The following is a 21,265-nucleotide window of genomic DNA, read 5'->3' as shown; positions in this document are numbered from 1 at the left end:
TTGCACACGTGTAATTGATATTTTATTTAAAAAAGCCATGTCACTAAATTGTTTGAATTAAAAATACCATGTCACTAACTTGTTTTAAATAAAAATGCCACGAATTTATTTTGTCCAGAATCTCTCGCCGTTGACACTTAAGTGATCATTTTTTCTCCGATTTGGCACTTAAGTGAGCCGGCGAAAAATTTTGGTACTAAAGTAAGCCCTGTACACAAATATTTCGCTTGAGGTGTTCTTCTGCCTGAAATAAGTGATAAGCATTTTAGTGTAACTTTATAGTGAAAGTAGGTCTTGGTAAATGTATCATTTCAATAAAGTTATAAGAAAAGCGGACATTGTGATGGAGTTCCAAAGCAAAGTGTTAATATTTTTTTGCTGCATGTGATGGAATTTGAAATTCTAAAAGTTTGTAGCTCCAAGTCCCATAACAATCGGATATGTCTCGAGAAAGTGATTTATAGCTATGAAACTCAACATGGCCGTTGTATTAATCGATAACACTTCAGTATCTTTTTAATTGATTGGGCCACCTCAATTGAGGATAATCGTTTCAATTAAAAACCTTGAAACTTTTCCACGAAGAGTTAAGTGTTGCAATTAGGACATGTTTGTTTCACCAAAAGTATTTTTTTTAAAAAATATTGTAAGTTGATTTTTAGTATTTGGCACATCGAAATTAAATGGCCAACTTGAAACCATTGTCGATCTAAGTAAACCACCACGGCACAAGTGGAAAATGACTCCCCAATTATCCAAGAGGAAAGTGGTTTCTGACTGAGACTAGTGCTACTCTTTTACGATAGAGCTCTTGTTAATTTATGTTTCGAGTTTTAGCCTGTTCATGAAATCTCCAAATCCATTTTATTATTTGGACTGGGATTCATCAGACAATGTAGTTTCCTCGACTGGTTTTGCAACGAAGGGGCTAAGGTTATTGGCTTATTCGGTTTTGGTCAAAAGGGATGTGTTGTTGTTCGACTCCTATGTGTAGCCCCACAAGAGGGAAAGAAAAAGCTCCCTGAAGAAAGCCAACACAGGATATATGATGAAATAATGACACAAATAGTCTCTAAATTTTGATCCGATGTGTAATATAGTCTATGAACTTTTAATTAGACCAATATAGCCATGAACTTTAATCCAATGTTCAATGTGGTCCTTGAAATTTTTAATTTAATCAATATAGTCTTTGAACTTTAATCCAATATTTAATGTGGTTCCTGGACTTTTAGTATTACCAATATGATCCTTGAACTTTTGGAACATATTTAATTTAGTCCATGAACTACAGAAATGTTAAGATGCACTTGCGAGTTATGCTAGATAAGTTCCACATCGGAGAATTAATATGGTTTGAATTAATTAATATATGGTAGTTGGTTCATAACTCATTGGCTTAAGTTTTTGAGTGAAGGTAGATCCAACTGGACATGTTGAAGAGCTTAGACTTGAGCTCCATCTTGGCAATCTCCCCAGGTGAAGGTATTGAACTTTTGCTGCTCTCGCTCCCAACAAATGGTATTAGAGCCGATGGTTGACTGGTGACTTTTCGGGCCGATGGGCATTGTGATGTAGTAATGTGGACCGGCGTTGATGCAGATTTAAGTTGAGATATATTGCTGCAGAAAAATACTTGAATTAAAGGAGAGTAAACCTAGCATCGGTGTGAGGGCACCACAACGTCCCAGGCCGCCGCATTTCTAACGGGCTCTCACTTTATGTGTTATTAATTATAAATTAGAGGCACATGAGAGAAACGTTGTGGAAGCATCCCAACAAAACATGCAAACACTCAAACACAGGCACGCACGCACAAGGGTCGACCTTTTTAGGGGTTTACTTCACATACATGTCACACTATCATAACATCCATACAAAATAGAGTATCATATTTCCAATTAAACTTATATATATATATACATATATATATAGTGTCTGTCGCCACGCCAGACAATTGGGATACCCACAAAAGTCAACCACCACTACATTAACTATTTCCTCCATCGCCACTATCCCCCATGCATAACCACACTACTTTGTAGTCCAACCAAATAGTGTCTGTCGCCACGCCATCACCAAAAGCCTACCTGTACAAACTAGCCTTCCCATAACTCTAAACGCTTTCATTACTCCACTACATGGTTGTCATCACTGTCTTCATCGGATGGCATGAACGGTAATGGGCTAGATAGATGGCCATATAGGTCCATCGTAAACAGAGATACAAAACGTAGAGGAATTAGCACCTCAAGCAACCCTACATCATTCCAAAGGACAAAAACCAACAACCAAAATTGCTCTACAGGAAACTCAGGATCATAATACTCTTTCCACGTATGTACAAAGTCAACATGTACATGATAACTATGGGTGGGGATGGCAAGAGGAATCGACATACTTAGCTATCTGAAAAAAAATAGTTTAAGCACAAGAGTGAGCTTATAGCTTAGCAGTGAAACAAATAACTCAACGATCGACAAGCAATTCATCACTCGATTGTGCAGGACTCAACATTCAAAGCATGCAAGAATGAGACTCGATGATGACTCCACATAACCCAAATACTACTACACATGCACGTGGACATACGTGAGACTTGATGTGCACTTTTAATTTTCACTTCTTTTTTCCAATTCCTTGAGAGACACATGCCTCAATTTCGTTTCGAGGGACACATGCCTCAATTCTAAGGGATTAACACCTTAGCTTTTTGTCGATGAGACACCGATCATGCCTCAATTTCTCCCTTATTCCAAGGCTTTCGAGGGACACAGGTCTTAGGCATTTCATTCCAACGGGACATAGGTCGTTGGCTTCTCGATTTTCACTCGGGCTCTCACGAGGTATTATCTAGACATAGGAGGATATCAAACGTTCTCATCGAGCTACGGGCCGACGGGATCCTCGGTTCAATTACTCATATTTAAATGCAAAACAACCGACTCATGACTAATCAAGCATCTCAAACAAGCTTGACTATATGCTTTCACAAGCCATAACACAACTCATGCCTTGATTCTTAAATGCAATGCAACTCAACACTATAACAGGACAATTCCACGACTATAAGACACCACACTTCCCGCACACGATCAAGCACAAAGCCGAAAATCCACATCCACACTTATCACGCCCATTAAAGGAACACAACCAAACACCCACAAGCTAGGAGATTCGAATTCAAACCCTTTCGATGAAAATTCACATGATTAGCCCACGCAATCGGCATGCCCAAGACTCACATACATCAAATCAAGCAATAGATTGTACAATCAACTTTGTTCGCCTCACATGCAAGACAAACTTAAGTTCTAGATACCCATAACATCATGTCACGGCTTATCAAACAACAAATCAGCAAGCAAGTAGAAGAGTTAGAGGCTTCACTTGCCTTGAGGCGTGTACGAAGAGATGGAAGCAAAAACGAAGAAGAAATGAGCTCGGACCAACTTCCTCTCCTTCATGGCATCGCGAGTCCAAGTGTGACAAGGCGATGCTTCGAACGGCCAACGGAGGGGCTGAACTCGTGAGGGGGCCAAGGCTGTTGCCGGTCTTGAGCCCAAATGAGGAGCGACGGCGTGGATCAGGGCGTCGGGGGCATTCCACGAGGGGTGGAAAAAGGTGTGTGCAAGAAGAAGAAGAAGAAGAAGAAGAAGAAGAGAGAGAGAGAGAGAGAGAGAGAGAGAGAGAGAGAGAGAGAGAGAGAGAGAGTATATATAGGGGTGGTCGTTCATGGTCCAAAGATGGTCGGTTTCGTTCGTGCTCAATTTCCGGACAAACTCCACCCGATCAAAACAAAACCTCATGTCATTGCCCAAAACTTATAACATCACACCAAGTTTCAAAGGCAAACTTTATTTAGCATCATATAATCTCATATTCAAAACATGAGCATTATTACATAATCCATCTCGTACGCTAAACAAACTAATGAAAATTCAGACCATCACAATTGGAGCTCACACGTGAGGGGAAGATTGTTAAGATACAATGTAAGTTGTGTTAGGGAAGTACCACATCGGAGAATAAATGTGGTTTGAAGTAGTTAATATATCTTAATTGATCCATAATTCATTGGTTTCAGTTTTTGAGTGAAGATGGGTCCAATTGGATATGTTGATGGGCTCGGACTTGAGCTCCCTCTTGGCAATTTCATTGGGTAAAAGTATCGGACTTTTGCTACGCTCGCTCCCAATAAGAAAGATGTTCAATGTAGTCTTCTATTGATTCAAGTTTTAGGGACAACGTTGAACATTTTCTTATAGTTTATATACTAAGTAGGAAATATTCCAAAAGTTTAAGGACCGCATTGAACAAATTGAAAGTTCAGGGATCACATTACATATTGGGCTAAATTTCAGAGACCATATTGGTCAAATTAAAAGTTTACGAGCCATATTACACATTGGACAAAGCTGAGGGATTATTTGTGTCATTTTTCCTTTTATAATTGCATATTTATTGTAGGGATGAAAGGGTATTTGTCAGAAGACAGAAAACAAAGTAAAATATAGGGTTTTTACTTTTGCCTCTCTCATCCTTCTCTTGCGAAAGCCGCTAGCGGGTTCCTTCGTGTGGAAGAGACACCGCACAGAGAAGACAAATAACATAAAAGACATTCTTGCTTCTGGCTGACATAAGGCTTTATTTTGTGAAGTGAGCTTTATATCTAATTGAACTATCTATATGAAAATGTTATGGGTTTGGGCTTAATCTAGTGTGGGAGAAACCCGAGCGTATGAGCGATTATAACTCTAATTCTCCGATTATGAGTGGATCATTTTTTACTTGCTCTCCTTATGGAGTAGGTATCGATAAGCGGACCGAACTATGTAAAGCTCTAGTGTCCTTATTGTTCCTTGTTTATTTCCATGGTGATTATTGTTTTGATTTAATTACAGATTTTGTTAATTTCCACGTCATTTTAGAGCAATTGGTATTAGAGCTTGATGATAGCATTTTCTGATTTTGATGTGGAGCTTTTGCTTGTTTGATTATTATCTGGATATTCGGTTGTAGCAATTACGTGCGGGGCCAAAGTAGAAATTGAGAAATTTTTTTTTGTTGGTCCAAAGAAATTGAGAAGTTTAACGGGAGTAGCTGTTGTGACCCTACTTTTGGGGTTTGCTTTTGAGGAAACGGGATAAGAAGAACTTAGGGATAATGCATGTTGACACCTGATTTTATGACATGTTAAGGTTAGGGTTCGTGATCACAACAAGGAAGGCCTGTTTCTTGGCAAAAAAAAAGTCATCTTAGTGTTTTCCAAAGCTTTTCAAGCTCCATTGTGTTTTGCCTAAGTCAAGACATTAATTTCCCCAATAATCCAAGAAAGTCTATAGAGTTGACTTTTTCATCAATTACTAAAGTCAACTATTGGTCAACATTTTCCAAACAAAATAAAAAATTGGAATTTTTTTTTACCTTAAGTTGATTTTTGTATCATCAAATTTATAGAAATTGATCGGAAATCGACTTTCATGGAAATTAAGAATTTCAATTTTCGATTGGCCAAATTCAAAATATTTTCCTTTCTAGTAATTTTTCTAGAAAAATTTCGTTCACAACATTTGATGTAGAAGTCATACCGCACTCAATTGTTGAACCAATTTTGAGTTTTCAAGCTTGGGATAAATTTCCCCCATTTTGACCATTAATCAAGTGTCCAATTGAGTCTTTATAATTGTTGGAGAAACATCTGAAATGATTTCCATGGTTTCCAAACTATACTTAATATAATATCTTCTTGATAAATTACAGTTGTTGTGATAACCACTCCTTGACGGTTGCGATTAATTTCCATCGATTGCTCTCACGTCTGCTATTCTTCATGAACCATTCGATCACGTTCTTGGATAGTTGTTTCTAACATATGTAGGTGATCATATAACTGTTGATGGGCTTTTGACGATTCTCAACAGCTTAAATCCTTCTAGTTACTCTTATCGATTATTCCCACGTTCCTTATTCTTTGCAGATCCCACGATCAGACCCTTGGGTGGATATCTTTATAACGTGTAGGGACTTATACAACCGTCGATGACCGTTCCATCATCGATCCGTTCTTTGCTGACGCGCACTTAATTCTAACTATTCCAAATCCTTGGCGGCACGATATGTTCTTGGTGCCAAAATCATTGACTATTTCAATTCCATCGTCGTCGTGGCGTTAATATATATGCCGTCGTCAATTAGCACGTGAACATCCTTCAATAGGTCAATATATGCACGATAATGTCCACGTGCCATGCACATGACCTATTCATGCTTTGGTTCTCCTTCACGCTTTAGGCGCAGGTGTGGATGGACAAATCATTTTTGGTGTCAACAGAAGAACACCAAAATAATTCTATTCCGGCCAAGAAATGGGTCATGTCTCGGTCAAAAACTCTAATCTCAGAATTTTACCTTTTTATGACTTGTCAATTAAAACTAGATATCAACACGATATCGAACAAGATCCGTGGCCTTCATTGGGTGAGACAACACTCGAGGACTTTCTTGCGTAAGGTAGGAATGGTTTTCTTTTATCTTTTTTTCCCCTTTTGTTTTAACTTTTTTAATCCGTTTTTCAAATTGTTTTCTTAAATGGAGGCTTGATTGGCACGACGTATCTAAAATAAAATAATAAAATAAGCAATATTAGTATTTTCTGTTTGCTAAATTAGGTCAATTTGACAAGTTTTAAGATCTAATTGTACTATTTTAGACTTAATTGCATTTTTGCTATAAGTTTTAGGACTTTCAATACACTTTTCTATAATATTTTATTTTATTTTTTGCATTTTTTATGATCTTAAAAGTACTCCAAACATGATAAACTAAAATTTTCTCGATTAAATTATGTTATATAATATGTGAGAGATAAAAAAGAAGTATATGGACTCCAAAGGGAAACATGATATTTATACTGAATTATCTCAAATTCATATTCATCTCCCCGACTGTTGAATGGCTAATTACACAACATAATGTCTTGATTCACGTCTAATTAAAATAAATGAACTATCAAACTATTGCATCAAGCATTCGTTATAAAAAAAAAAAAATCGGAGAGAGAGAGAGAGAGAGAGAATTGTTGATTACAAACACCAGCGAGAACATGCATCCAATCCCCGGAGACCGTTGAAGTCTTACATTAATAATCTCTATGATTTCATAAAGGCTGAGTTATTATCCAACGAGAGAGCCTCTCCAACCCGACGAGAGAGCTTCGAGATGCCAGAGAAGCTTTGCCAAGGGTCTTGCGACATCAACGAAGTCCAGTCAGAGGTCGTGGACACTCGCGAGATCTTGCCTGGGTTCACACGACTCTTAATTAAATATTAAATAACACATTCATATAATAAATTGAGCTTTTTAAACAGTTAGCAGTGATATCACAGAATCTCACATGATATCCAAGAAAAAGGTCCGGAGTTTAAAATTTTCGAGATCCTATTTGCGGTTATGTCAATTCAGTCATACACTTTTTTTTTGCCAATTCGGTTTTAAAGCTTTTGTAATTGTGCCAATTTAGTTCATCCCGCCGATTTTAACCGGCCCACGCTAACGTGAACGCCGACCGGTGATAAATTTTTTTTTAAAATAATTTTGATTTTTTTTCCTTTTTTTTTTTTTTTTTTTTTCTTCCTTCCTCTTTTTCTTTCTTTGGCCGGCGAAGTCGACCTCACCAACCTCAAGTTAAGCTCGCCCTCGCCGGCCACTAACGAGGGCGAGCCTCGCCAACCCAAATCTGGTTAGGCTTGACCTTGCGCAGCCACGACTAGACCGAGTCTCACCTGCTGTCACCTTAGGCCGGCGATCGGCTAGAGGAAGAAGAGAGAAGAAAGAAAAATAAAATAAAATAAAGGAAAAATAAAAATTAATAATTCAAATGAATTCAAAAAAATATTAAAATATTATCTTGTCGGTTGGCTGCTATCCACGTCGGCGCTAGTCGGCAAAAATTGGTCGGATTGACCGAATTAACACAATTGCAAAAAGTTTATTACTGAATTGGCCAAAAAAAATATGATTGAATTAGAACAATTACAATAGATTTAGGACTTTTTTGTTAATTTTCCTCGGAAAGATCGAACTAAGTACGAGGGAGAATGTTTGAAATATTAAAATAGTATCTCGCAGCACAATTACAATAGGTTTATGATTTTTTTGATAATTTTTCCCAGAAAGACCGAACAAAGCATGAGAGAGAGTGATGAAATATGTCTAGATTTCAAGTATTCCAAGCCCCTATTAACCTCCGAATTGGTCGCGTAAAATCCCAAACTTGCCAAATTTGGAATGGTAATTATCGACAAGCAAGATCTCAGCTAGCAACATCTCATTTTGACAACCCCAACATGCAACCAACCTACCACATCACCCGGTGTCGCGCTTCCCGGCATCTAGCACCTCGTTGCTTGACGCCGGCCACGACCGGGCTAGACGAGGGTCCCAAATTTGTTGCAGACAATATATTCTTCTTTATTTTGCTTTTTTTTTTCCCCTAATTTTTAAGTTGGATTACCATAAATATTTTATTAGCTACTTATCTAACATTATTTTATTAGTCAAGCTAGTCAATCTTTTGCCAAACTCACTCTTTTTACTCCCACTTCCAAGTTTTTTTTTTCCCTTTTTTCTTAAAAAAACCTTTTATGTATTTTCCATTGTTCTCAAGCAATTATCTGAACAAAAACACTTTTTTTTTTATATGTAATTTGCAATATTTGACACTACAAAATGCGATATAACCACGGGATGTACTACACAAGAATACTTCTTATTCTGAACAGAAGAATAATCTAATGATAAGATCAACAGAGTTGGTGACATTAACGTGTGTGTATATATAGTTGACTTTCGCTCATTCTGTGCCTTTCGGATCATCCATGTACTTTAAAAATTTTTCAAGTGATCATCATTTCAAACAAGCGATTTTTTGAACTCCTGTAGTATCCCACGTGTAAGAATTCAAAAATTCTCTACGCCCATGCATTTGTTAATAGAGATAGGAAGTGCGAATGTTTAAGAAAAATCTTTGATGTTAATTGGAAAAATTCTGAAGATACAAACTTTTAATTTAAGAGAAATCTTCTCGCTAGTAGTAGAAGACGATTGTTATAACATTTGAGTTGGCCACGAGACTGAGGACCTGGAAAGAGGTGAAATGTGGAGTTACGCTGAGAATTCATCCATGAAATAGCAAAAGTGGGTCGTTCAAGTAGCTGTCTTCAGCTCAGGTGCAGCTGCAGCCTCTCCATACACGGGGTGAAGCATGTGGCCATCCTTTGGAACAACGTGCACCCACTTACGTCCGCTGAGCTTGTGCTTCTCAAACTGCACCGACCCCTCTTTCATTGCAAAGAGGGTGTGATCTTTCCCTATTCCAACGTAGTTACCAGGGTGAAATCGAGTGCCCCGCTGTCGAACAATTATGTTTCCGGGTATGACTCTCTGCAGAGTTATCAATAGGAAAATGTCATCAACTAAAGAAAAAGAAAGATTTTAGCCACCAAAAAAAAAAAAAAATCAAAAGAATGAGAAAGAGTGATGGGCTAGAATCACTTTTTCACCACTAGCCTTTTAAAGGCAACGTGTTCCTTCCATTTCTTATGGTGGTCCTGCAGTTGCTGAATCGCTAGTCACTTACCTCTCCACCAAACTTCTTCACTCCAAGATTCTTCGGTTTTGAGTCTCTTCCGTTCTTTGTTGATCCAGCCGACTTCTTAGTGGCCCAACGCCTGAAGAGCAAACTCAATCCTCTGCCAGATGCATCTTAAGACAATGGAAGCAATTATTGCATTAGCAGATCGCAAGAACTCTGTGTGTGTGCGTGTTTGAGAGAGAGAGAGAGAGAGATATCTACCACTGGCACTGTTATAAACAGGGATGCTGGTAGTAAGCTCCTTGATATTAACTCTCCTACAAAATGATGCTGCGAAATTCATACTCTCGATCCTCACACAGTTCCAATTCAACCCAGAAGTTCCTACAACAGCATGAACATATTAGCTTACAAATGTCAATTAACAAAATATGGCCCCAAGTGAAAAATACAAACAACAGAGAAGTTGCCTATGATTTCACTCTTTATTGATAAACAATCTTCCTAAACGATTGAAAGACGAAATAAATTGTAGAATTTACTAAGGACAACATTAGTTTTTCTTCACTATGCAAAAGAACTATATAGTAAGACAAAGATGCGAATAAAACGGATGCATACTCGACTAGCAATAAATAACAGATCACCCAATCACCATTGCAAGAGCTAATCACTTCTTTACTGAGAGAGAGACCAGGTCCCTGTTCCTTTTTCTATTGTCAGGGGATAAGAAGGACATTAGCTAATAAATCTCCTCCACTCTGTCCTTTACGGAGTGAATACCTCGTATCGGGAGGAATCGCGAATTTTCTCCCCCATGTGATAATTTTTTTAATTACCTCCAATCCCCAACAATAACAACAAGAAGACCCACCCACATATAAGGGGAGATACCACTTTTTGATTACTTTTTAAGCGATCTTGACTTTCATCAGTGTGTGCACATTTTGGCTAAAATGGCTCTTAAAATACATCCAATCAGCAATTGACAAGACGGTTATATTTTTCGAAATTATATAAGTATTTGCAGCTTGCCTTCTAACTCCATTTATCAACTTTTACTTATTTTAGCCTCCCTAAGAAAATTCACCATACTTATAAAAAATAAAAGCATGTCCAATGACTCATTATTGGACAAACAACAAATTTGCGAAAAGCTTTTGCTATCCTACACACACAATCCATCTCGCTCTCTCCAAAATACATGATCAGATTTGTCAAGACAGAATAATATGTAACCCTCTTATGTCTTTCCTGATTTCTGTTGCTCTATGCTGATTCAAAATCCATTAATTGTCGCAGTAAAGCTTTTTCTCTACAACATAAATGAAAAAAAAAAATTCATATTTGTGGACATTCATAGTTTCAGTTTATGCAAACAGACCACCTGTGCTGTGCGCTTTGCTATTGGTGAGAATTACTACTGAATCAGTGGCTATTAGTCTAAAGGAGTAAGTAATTAAACGTACTACACACACACGACTCGTGTTCTAGCATAGAAATCTAGTAAATAGAGTCTGCAACCCAAGGAACACATACAAGCAGCTATTAATAGAAGAAGATAAGTATTTAAACAAAACAAGTATACCATATATTATTGTTTAAGTATGAAACAATCTTTTCATCCAGTGAAGAACATAGTTCAATATGGAACACAAATCATTAGTTCAAGATTCATGGTAGACCTTCAAAGCAATAGATTCCAAATCAAGCTACAACTCAAGTGGATTCTTCACCAGGTTCATATCTTCCAAAAGGACCTTAACGAAAGGAAGACACACATATCAATTGAATATTCACATTAACAACTAAGACTTGTACGAAATCACCAACTACACTTGTAATTCACTGGCCAAACGAACTTAGACAGTGCAAGACATGGAGACATCTTCCAATACTATCTCACAATCAAACAAAAGATCATCACTTCGAACCACAGGGAAGAAAGCCTAACCATCAATCTCTAACGGGGAGGAGCAACAAAAGGAATGAAATTGACTGCAGGTGCAAGAAACCAACATAGAGAAAGTGCTCACTCATCTTGCCTCCATGATCTCGTTCATGTGACGAAGTTTCCAACACAAAGATAACTAGTAGTTTGTAACGGAGGGAAGGAGAAGAATGGCTGAAAAAATGAAGGAGGAGAACCGTGAGCTAGGGTCTTGAAAATCGAAAGGTCGGGTTTGAAGGTTCCCTCCTTCATCTGTTTTTGGGCCCAAATACATTCAACATTCAAAGGGGGAATAAACTTTGTCCCAATTATAAAGAACGGTAAATTTAAGCTAGAGCAGCAACACCAGCCAAATGAGTTTGCTACGCATGGTGATGGTTGACCCTATCCCAATCCTGAACCCACAACTCCCACCCCCACTCCGGGACCCAGCTGAAACTCAAGCAAATTCTACAGTACACAGAATCCCAAACCCACTTCGCAACAGTACACAGAATCACAAACCCCGTCTGACTATAATTCCTCTAGCCCTAAGTATCGCAACAAAAGGCCAATGGAAATGGAGAAATGTTCAATGGAAGCAAGTTCCTCAGTGTAGAATGCATATTGAGCAGTTTCGACAATACCCAGATATCCTCGGAGACAAATGAAACACCGAGTGCATCCCCGGATTACAGACAACGCTGCTCCGAACAAAAGGCACATCATACCGAATCTCCCTACGCATACAACTACAGCTACTTTTGCTAAGGCGAATTGAGAGAAGCTGATGAGCTCGACGCACCTGGTGACGAGCTTCGCCGTTAGGGAGTTGGTCGTCGCACGCTTGATCCGTGGCGCAGCAGACGGGCACTTCAGGGAGCCGTTCTCGCAACCGCCGTGAGGTGCTCCGGCCCGGCCCCGACCGTCCACCTTCAAAATTCGCGCCTGGAAGCGATCGCAGAAGGGAGGGTCTAGGGTTCTTAGCTTCAGAGGAGGGACAGTCGATCAGCTGCTCTGTGACTGACGATTTGGTAAAATAAGAAGAAAGGAAGAAAAATAAAAAAAAGTACAAAAAAAGAAAGTAAGAGATAATAAAAAATTCTTTTTTGGGAAAATTCCCCATAAGGGTGGAAAATCCTTTTATTTTTCTCAAATAAACGCATCAAGTAAATCTTGTTTTAAATAAGAGTCTGAGGTAGTCATAAAATTTCAAAAAAAGCATGACTAAAGGATATTTTCGTCATTTTTCATTTCTATTTTTTGTTTATTTTTCCTTTTTCCATTTTTTTAAAAATTAAAAAAAAATGAAAAGCAGCCACATAGATGGGAGGGATGCCCCTCCCACCTGTGGTCATCGGCCCACCGAGGTCCTCGGGGGCGGTGAAGGCCGGCGACCCCCTTCCAAGTTTGGGCGGGGGTCGTCGGCCTACGCCCAGCATCGAGCGCGAGTCGCCAACCCTCACCTTGACCAGGGCGATGGTCGTAAGCCCTCCCTTAGTCACGGCGGGGGCCGGCGACCCCCGTCCAGATCCAGAAGAGGGCTCAACCATCTCCTTGTTTTGGCGAGGGCTAGAGGCGCGCGCGGCACTGTCGGCCTTCGCCGAACCTCCACTGATGGTGTGTCGGCGGCCCTAGGTAGGAAGAGCAATCCTCCCGCCTCTGTATCTTGTCTTTATTTTTTTTTTTGTTAATTTTTAAAGAAATAGAAAAAAGAAAAGTCTAATAAAAAAATCAAATAAGAAAAAAGATAAAAATGCTCTTGAAATCGGGTCCTTTTTTGAGATTTCATGACCACTTTAGACCCTTATTTGAAACAATGTTCATCTCGGGCTCTTTTTTGAGAAAGTAAGGGCGGTTTATGCCTTTATTTGAAGCAAGATTCACTTGAGATCCTTATTTGAGAAAATGTGCGGACTTCGGCCCTTTCTTTGGAATTTTCCCAAAAAATTTCTATAAATTGAGCAAATCTTTTGAACAATAAAAAGAAAAAAAAGACAATCATAATATCACAAGATAATTAATGGAAAAAAGGAAAATTAGGATTTGTATGGATTACATAATGCGAAAATATTTAATACCTATTGATGCCAGAAAATTATCCAAGGAGATACGTGGCGAGCACGTGAGGGAATCATGATCGGCTATGGAGAGGTGTACTGGAGCTAGATACGGATCAATCGGAAAGACGCCATGTGTCATGGTAAATTACGGCGCTATTTCTTTCAGAGTAAGAAAGAAAACATGCGAAAATGAGATAAACCTCAAAATATGGCACGCAAAGTAGGCAACCGTCGATGATGACATCGGCATAAACCGTTGAAAGACAAGAAGACGTGCCGAAAGTGGAGTAGAAAGTGGAGAACCAAATGAAATAACCGTTCGACGGTTACCCGAGCCATTCTATAAATACTCTACGTCAGACATGAAAAAAAAAAAAAAACACAACACAACAAACAAATTCTTATCTTTTCAATTAACTTTTAGCCCTTTAGCCTAGCCGGAACTTTCAGATTCCCGTCGTTGATTCGATTCCAATGAGTTTCATATCCAGAGTTAGGTGTCGTCGATTAGATTTAAGGGCACGCTCATCGGGTCCAATACCGTCGATTCAATTCCGGTGTTGTACCCTTCATCCATCCCGTCGAAGATCGTCAATTAAATTTCGAAATTGTGTCCTACATTCTCCCATCCGATTCCGTTGATTAAATTACGGCATTGTGTCCTACAGTCTGGTTCGGCCCCATCAATTCAATTCCGGTGTGGTGTCCTAAGTTTTAACGTGTTGAAGGTTGTCATACACGGTGGACTATCGAACGTGTTAATTATCGAATTATCAAGAGTCCGTATTACGCCCCTGGTGTTAATATAAATATCCCTTGCATTCGACATTCTTTGTCCAAAACCGACTCGAAACTCCTTATTGGAAAACGAACGACTTGAGTTCGATAAAATATTTCCACGATAGCAATCCTTTTGAGCCAAAAATCAAAAGTCTGCTTGGGCCTAGTCGAAGAATTTTAACGCCAACAATCTTTTTTGGCACGCCCAAGGTGTCAATTTAAGAGAGTATTATGCCGCGTATAAGAGGTCGTAACAATTTAGACGGCGTTGGAGACAAACCCATGGAAGAGATGCTGCGAGCATAGTCATCAATGGATCATGGTTTGCCAAATCAAGTCTAAGGTGAAGATACTGAGGTTCCTCGATCGCACGCCGAAGAGCCAAGAAGGAATACGGAAATAACACCTATTATGTTGTTCTCAATAAAACATATGATTGAAGAAGTTCGTAACGAGTTTGTTGATCACATGGTCCAATGGACGACCGATGTTGTCGAACCATTGATCATCACTACCTATCATGAGTGTGCATCGGGGCAATACGGAGTCACAAAGAAATCCCCCCCGTCTCATGTTGGGAATGTCTTCATACCGGCAATGAATACTGCGTTGCCAGTACCTTCATCAACAAACATAGGCTCTGTTGGTCGAGATATGCAGTTGCTTGTACCTACTAGGATCCCGTAGTAAGGAGAGATATTACCAACCAATGAGCCCAATCCTCTAGCAAATGCGGATCTAGGTACATTTCCTTGTTATCCTGTTCGACAAGATATACCTGTTGCACGATATAGCACTGTTGCCCAACTAAACCCCATTCCTATAAATGAGCAACCGGTACCCATGATCGTCAAAAACCAAGGGGCGATGCCGGTTTCCCCTAGGGGCGGTGGCGAGCTAGGGGGCATGACCGGTTCCCTCGGGTTAGAGGCCTAGATCAACCTGTGCATACTGGGCATCGGGTTCAACGATAAGTTGTATAGCCAGGGTATCAACAGGTGAATCAAGTTTTGCGATCACCAGGTCCTCACCCCATGTTGCATGCTTTTCAACCCTTTCTACAACCGGTTTATCAAGTTATCGGATACCATACCAGCTACAATACCAAAATCAGCCGGTGGTTGAGCAGGTTGCCGAGTACAATAATCCGATGGTGAGATACTGAATTAATGTCTATCGAAAGCCATACTTTGATTGGATGTATACAATCTCATATCCAAGATGATTTAAGATATTAGAGTTTATGTTGTTTATTAGTGAAGATGATCAATCTACATACGAACACATCAATCACTTCTTAGCACTATGTGAAGATGCTACTCATGCGGATCATTGGAAGTTAAGGCTCTTTCCACTCTTCTTGTAGAGAATAGCCTTTACATGGTACACTATGTTACCACCAAATTCGATGCTAACATGGGAACAAATGGAGCGATTGTTTCATGGGCGGTTCCAACGAGCAGTGTTGAATTTGTCGATTCTTGACTTGCCAACAATGAAGCGGATAACAAATGAAATTGTTGACCGGTTCATCACAAGGTTCAAGCGAGCTAGGAACAACTGTTAGTTCCCTTGCCCAAGAAAACATTCGCGGAATTCACCTCCAACGGATTGAAGTTCGAAATACGAGACATAATGGTGGGACATTCATGTGTAGATTTATTCAAGCTATCTACAATGGCCGTTAAACATGAAAGTCTGCTCAAGGAAAAAGACAAAAGGCATACCCAAAGGGGAGACGTAAGTTTTGTTGAACCATATGATTTTGATGAGAAACTAGTAGACCTTATATAAGTGGTTGTTGCCCAATTAATCATAGATAAATCATACACCTACCAAGCGCTAAGACCTGCAAAGATGAAAGAAAAATCGACTGTCATGGCTCAAGCTAAGGAAGTAGTGTATTACTTGTTTGATGCAAATCGGACGGAAGAGATTTTCGACATGTTGTTAGGCGATGGACAAATAAGACTAACAAAGGGTCAGAAGATATAGTCCAAAGAAGAGTTAGTTGGAAAGAAGTATTGTAAATGGCATCATTTGTGGAACCATAACACCTTGAATTGTTTGGTTCTCAAGAAGAACATCCAAGAAGCGATTCGACAAGGAAAGATTAAGTTTGCTGACGACAAAGAAAAATCTTCCATGGATATAGACACCGATCCTTTCTCTGGTAATGATTGGAATGGTTTCCCTAAAGCAATTAGGTAAAGGATAAAAGCTCTCGAACCTATGCGCTCGTTGCTAACAAAGATTGGGAAGTGTAGATAGACACAAAGAAGAATACCCGAGGGATAATTGAGCTAATCAAAAGAATAAGAAATCGCCCCAAATCAAGGTTATAATACCCCGGAGAATTCCTAACCGGCGGAAGACTGATCAATCATTTAAGCAAAGGTACAAGGAAGGACATCTTTCGATTGGCACGCTAGGAGAGCCAAGTGACAAGTTCGATTATTATGTGAGCTACCCCCCACCACCTAGGTATCTTCCAAAAGGGTTCCCTTATGGATGGGGAGTAGAGTTTGACGGAGACATTTGTTTGGATGACTACGCTTCGATTAGACCACGTCGTCGGTGAACTCTCAAGATACCGAATAACCCCATAAAGGGATCCCGGTACGAAGTAATAGAGGCTTAAAAGAAAGAAGAGGTTATGATTCGCACCTAGAAAATAAGGGTGCAAAGGAAAAAGAGAGTTTGTATATTGCAATGGCAGGATAACTTAATCAATCCTAAACCAGCATCAATGATCGCTAATTGCTATAGTTATCGAAAGGCAAGAAATTTGGTTTGGAGGAATGGACCGGAAGAAATATAACCTACTCGGGAAGAAGGTCGTGGGGGCACCGAGCTTCAAGAGTTGTCCACACCTAAATCTCGGTTCAGAACCCGTATCGGAGGGTCGGTCTCACCCTTAAGCTCTTATATGGTTCAAGTAAAATTACCGCATGAGTTTCGACTAGAGTCATCTTCAACTGGTCATGATGAGGGAACAATACAAGAAAAAGAGGATGCCCAATTTTGTTTCGACAATGAGGAAACCATGGAATTCAATAAATCACTAGAGGATATCTCAAATCATTTAAGGTCGCTTAATATAAGCGCCAAGATAAATGGGCGGCTAGTAATGAAGGTGTTGGTTGACCTAGGCTCGACATTAAATCTTATCCCGTACTGATTCTTCAAAAAAATAAAAAGGAGTGACGATGAGATCATCCCGTTGAATATTCAACTGTCTGATTTTACCGGTGAGATCACTTAAGTAAATGGTATATATTTTGCAAATCTGATTGTTGGATCGAAAACATCAATGACATCTTTTTGTGTTGTAGATGCTGACGGATCGTATAATCTACTCTTGGGAAGAGATTGGATACATGGGAATCAATGTGTCCCCTCAACATTACACCAAATGTTAGCATTTTGGAATGAGGATAAGGTGGAATATGTGAAAGCTAATCTGCAAACTTGCGTTACTTGGACTCACATATCCGGCCGAGACAAAGTTATGTCGGATATTTGTCTTCGCATATCTAAACCCTCCGAGGCTGATCCAAGAGATATTGCATTCCGTCGTTCCGACAAGAAAAACACCGAATGGGTCCCTAAGAAGGAACCGGTGGAACCACTCGACTATTCTGGCGATGGAAGATCGGCCATTGGTACAAGATCTCACTAGGAAGTATGCGGCCTATAAGGCCGAACAAGATGAGCAAGCTAATGAGGTGGTTGATGGTATCCTGGACTTCGAAGAGTCTCCAATTAAGAAAGATGATAAAGTGATTCAAGCTCAAGACCCATTGGAAGAAGTGAATCTTGGGAATGAAGCGAATCTTGGGAATGAAGCTTGTCCACAACCAACCTATGTGAGCAAGTTGCTAGATCGCGAGTACAAAACTCAATTGGTGAGTTTATTGAGGAAATATGAAGACTATTTCGCTTGGAACTATCATGAAATGCTCGGCCTCGCAAGGAATGTGGTCGAGCATCGATTACCAATCAAGAGAGGATTTTGACCGCACTAATAGTCCCCGAGGAGGTTCGCCCCGGAAGTGATCCTCAAGATTAAGGAAGATATTGAGTGGCTCCTTTCTATTATGTTTATAAGAACGGCAAGGTATGTCGAATATCGTGCAAGTTAAAAAGAAGAATGGTAAACTAAGAGTATGCATTGACTTTTGCGATCTCAATGCGACTACGCCAAAATATGAATATCAGATACCTATGGCCGATATGCTGATTGATTCGGCTTCTAATAATGAGATTATGTCCCTAATGTATGGATATTCAGGGTACAATCGGATATTCATAGCAATAGAGGACGTTCACAAAACAGCTTTCGGGTGTCATAGGGCCATTGGTACGTTCGAATGGATCGTCATGCCTTTCGGTTTGAAGAACGCCGACGCTACTTATCAAAGGGCGATGAACTTCATTTTCCATGATATGATTGTGGAGTTCGTGAAAGTCTACATTGACAACGTCATTATCAAGACAAACCATGTAAGTTATCTAGATCAATTAGAGCAAGCTTTTGTGAGAATGCGCAAGTTTAAATTAAAGATAAATCCTTTGAAGTGTGCTTTTGGAATAAGGGCTGGTAATTTCCTAGGTTTTTTAGTCTATCGAAGAGGCATATAGATAGACGGGAATAAAGCTATGGTTATTTTAGACTTGCCATCCCCTGTTAATAGAAAGCAACTTCATGTGTTGATTGGGAAGTTAAACTTCCTGCGACGTTTTATAGCTAACATGTTAGGAAAAATCGAGGTGTTCTCTCCATTGCTTAAGCTGAAGAATGAATAAGAGTTCGTATGGGAGAAAAAACATAAGATGGCTTTCGATAAATTAAAAGAGTATTTGATCAAGCCACTAGTTTTGATGCCGTCGAAGGTCGGAAAGCCCTTAAAGCTATATTTGTTAGCGGCTAATACAACGATCGGGGAGTACGCCGACTCAAGAAAATGATGTACCCAAAGAACAGGTCTTGTACTATCTGAGTAGGATGCTGAACGATGCCGAAACAAGATATACTCCAATCGAAAAGCTATGTTTATCATTGTACTATGCCTGTATGAAATTACGGCATTATATGTTGCCGACTATGGTGCATGTAATTTGCAAAACAGATGTAATTAAGTACATGTTGTCCATGCCGATAATAAGAGGCCGGATTGCAAAATAGGCATTTACTCTGATAAAGATCAACTTAATTTACGTGCCACTCAAGCGGTAAAAGGGCGGGCAGTACCTGACTTCATTGCTGAATACTTGTCGGGCTTAAAAATAGAGGATGATGAAAATTATCTTTGTATTACGTATTGGGTATTATATGTCTATGGATCGGTAGAATCCGGGTCATCGAGTCTTGGAGATCATATCACCCTATCGACAAAAGACTAATCTTATGTTCAAGCTTGATTTTGAATGTTCAAATAATCGGGCCGAATATAAGGCTCTGATTGTGGGGTTGAATGTTTTAATCGACATGAAAGTTAGAGCAGTCAAGATTAAGGGCGATTCGTAATTGGTGATAAGACAACTCAATGGATAGTACCAATGTCTTAGCGAGAACATCGTGAGGCATCATAGTTTAGCGAAGAAATTACTATCGAACTTTGTTGAATATGAACCGATCCATGTCAAGAGAAATGAGAATTCAGAAGCCAATGAATTAGCTCAAGTGGCATCCGGATATAGAATATTGAAAGAATTGGCGGACCATATTATTACCCAAACGAGAATTTTACCTTCGATAAACACTTGGGTGATGATGGTCGAAAGTGAGATAGTTGAAAGCTCAAACCAAGTCCCTAGCCGACAAGATTGGAGGACCCCCTTAGTGAGCTACTTAAGGAACCCGGACCTTTGTAGCAAGGATTTTAAGAGAAAAGCCACGAAGTATCCACTAATTGATGACGAGTTATATCGCAAGATAGTTGATGGGCTACTTTTAAAGTGCTTGGGATAAGAAGAAGCGATCTTGGCTATGATAGAGGTCCATGAAGGAATTTGCAAGGCACATTAGGCTAGTTTGAAGGCGAAGTGGTTGTTAAGGTGACACGGATATTTTTCGCCAACAATCACTAAAGATTGCATCAATTATGCTAAGGGATACCGGTCATGCCGAAAACATGAACACATTCGGTATGTGCCTGCCGCATTAATGAACATAATCGTCAAGCCATAGCCTTTTTGGGGTGGACGATGGATATAATAGGAAAAATTTATCCTCCTTCGTCGAAGAAACATAGTTTCATCTTAGTGGCCACAAACTATTTCACAAAATGGATCGAAACAGTTTCATATAAGAACGTAACACGAAAAACGATCGGGGAGTTCATCGAAGAACGGATTATTCATCGATTTAGAATTCTAGAAACCATAACCGCCGACCAAGGGATAATCTTCACAAAGTGAGAAATCTTGGACTTCACCAGATTAAGAGGAATCAAGATGATCCATTCGACGCCTTACTATGCCTAAGCTAATGGTTAAGCTGAAGCTTCCAATAAGGTGATTATTGTGTTGATAAAAAAACATTTAGAAGATAACCCAAGGGAATGAGATTCACTGCTTTCGACAGTGTTATGGGCTTATCAAACGTCTAAGAGATCAAGCACTATAGTTAGCCCTTACATGTTGACATATGTACAAGAAACTGTACTACCCCTTGAAATTACCGTGCAGTCATTAAGAGTAAAACTCCAAGATGGCATGGTAAAAGAGCAATAAGATAAAATGATGTATGCCAACATCGATGAGTTAGGAGAAAGTCGGGCCTCGGCTCTGGAGAAGTTAATTACTCGGAAATGAAGAGTTGCCAAGGCTTATAACAAACATGTTAAGATCAAGCGTTTCGATGTTGGTGATCTATTGTGGAAAATCATCTTA

At 39.4% G+C, this 21,265-nt stretch overlaps 1 protein-coding gene across 1 annotated transcript; it reads right to left on the bottom strand.

The window, feature by feature from the left end:
- Nucleotides 1–9,082: 9,082 nt before the first annotated feature.
- Nucleotides 9,083–12,488, bottom strand: LOC115737259 (50S ribosomal protein L27-like). Its single transcript, XM_030669304.2, has 4 exons — nt 12,331–12,488; nt 9,857–9,979; nt 9,641–9,765; nt 9,083–9,444 (listed from the first exon to the last, which is right to left on the bottom strand). Exons 2-4 carry the CDS (start codon nt 9,936–9,938, stop codon nt 9,208–9,210), a joined length of 444 nt encoding a protein of 147 aa, XP_030525164.1. The 5' UTR covers nt 9,939–9,979; nt 12,331–12,488; the 3' UTR covers nt 9,083–9,207.
- Nucleotides 12,489–21,265: the final 8,777 nt, after the last annotated feature.

This window comes from Rhodamnia argentea, chromosome 5 (assembly GCF_020921035.1).
Source record: "Rhodamnia argentea isolate NSW1041297 chromosome 5, ASM2092103v1, whole genome shotgun sequence".
Taxonomy (NCBI): Eukaryota; Viridiplantae; Streptophyta; class Magnoliopsida; order Myrtales; family Myrtaceae; genus Rhodamnia; species Rhodamnia argentea.
Note: the sequence above shows the minus strand (reverse complement) of the source record. Positions and strands in the feature narration are given on the sequence as shown.

Bases quoted from the DNA above. Each gene is read 5' to 3' on its own strand.
- LOC115737259 (XM_030669304.2), bottom strand. From the start codon at position 9,938: ATGAATTTCGCAGCATCATTTTGTAGGAGAGTTAATATCAAGGAGCTT. The intron at 9,766-9,856 runs GTAGATATCTCT...CATTGTCTTAAG, and splicing joins TGTTTATAACAGTGCCAGTG to ATGCATCTGGCAGAGGATTG. The intron at 9,445-9,640 runs GTAAGTGACTAG...ATAACTCTGCAG, and splicing joins TGAAGAAGTTTGGTGGAGAG to AGAGTCATACCCGGAAACAT.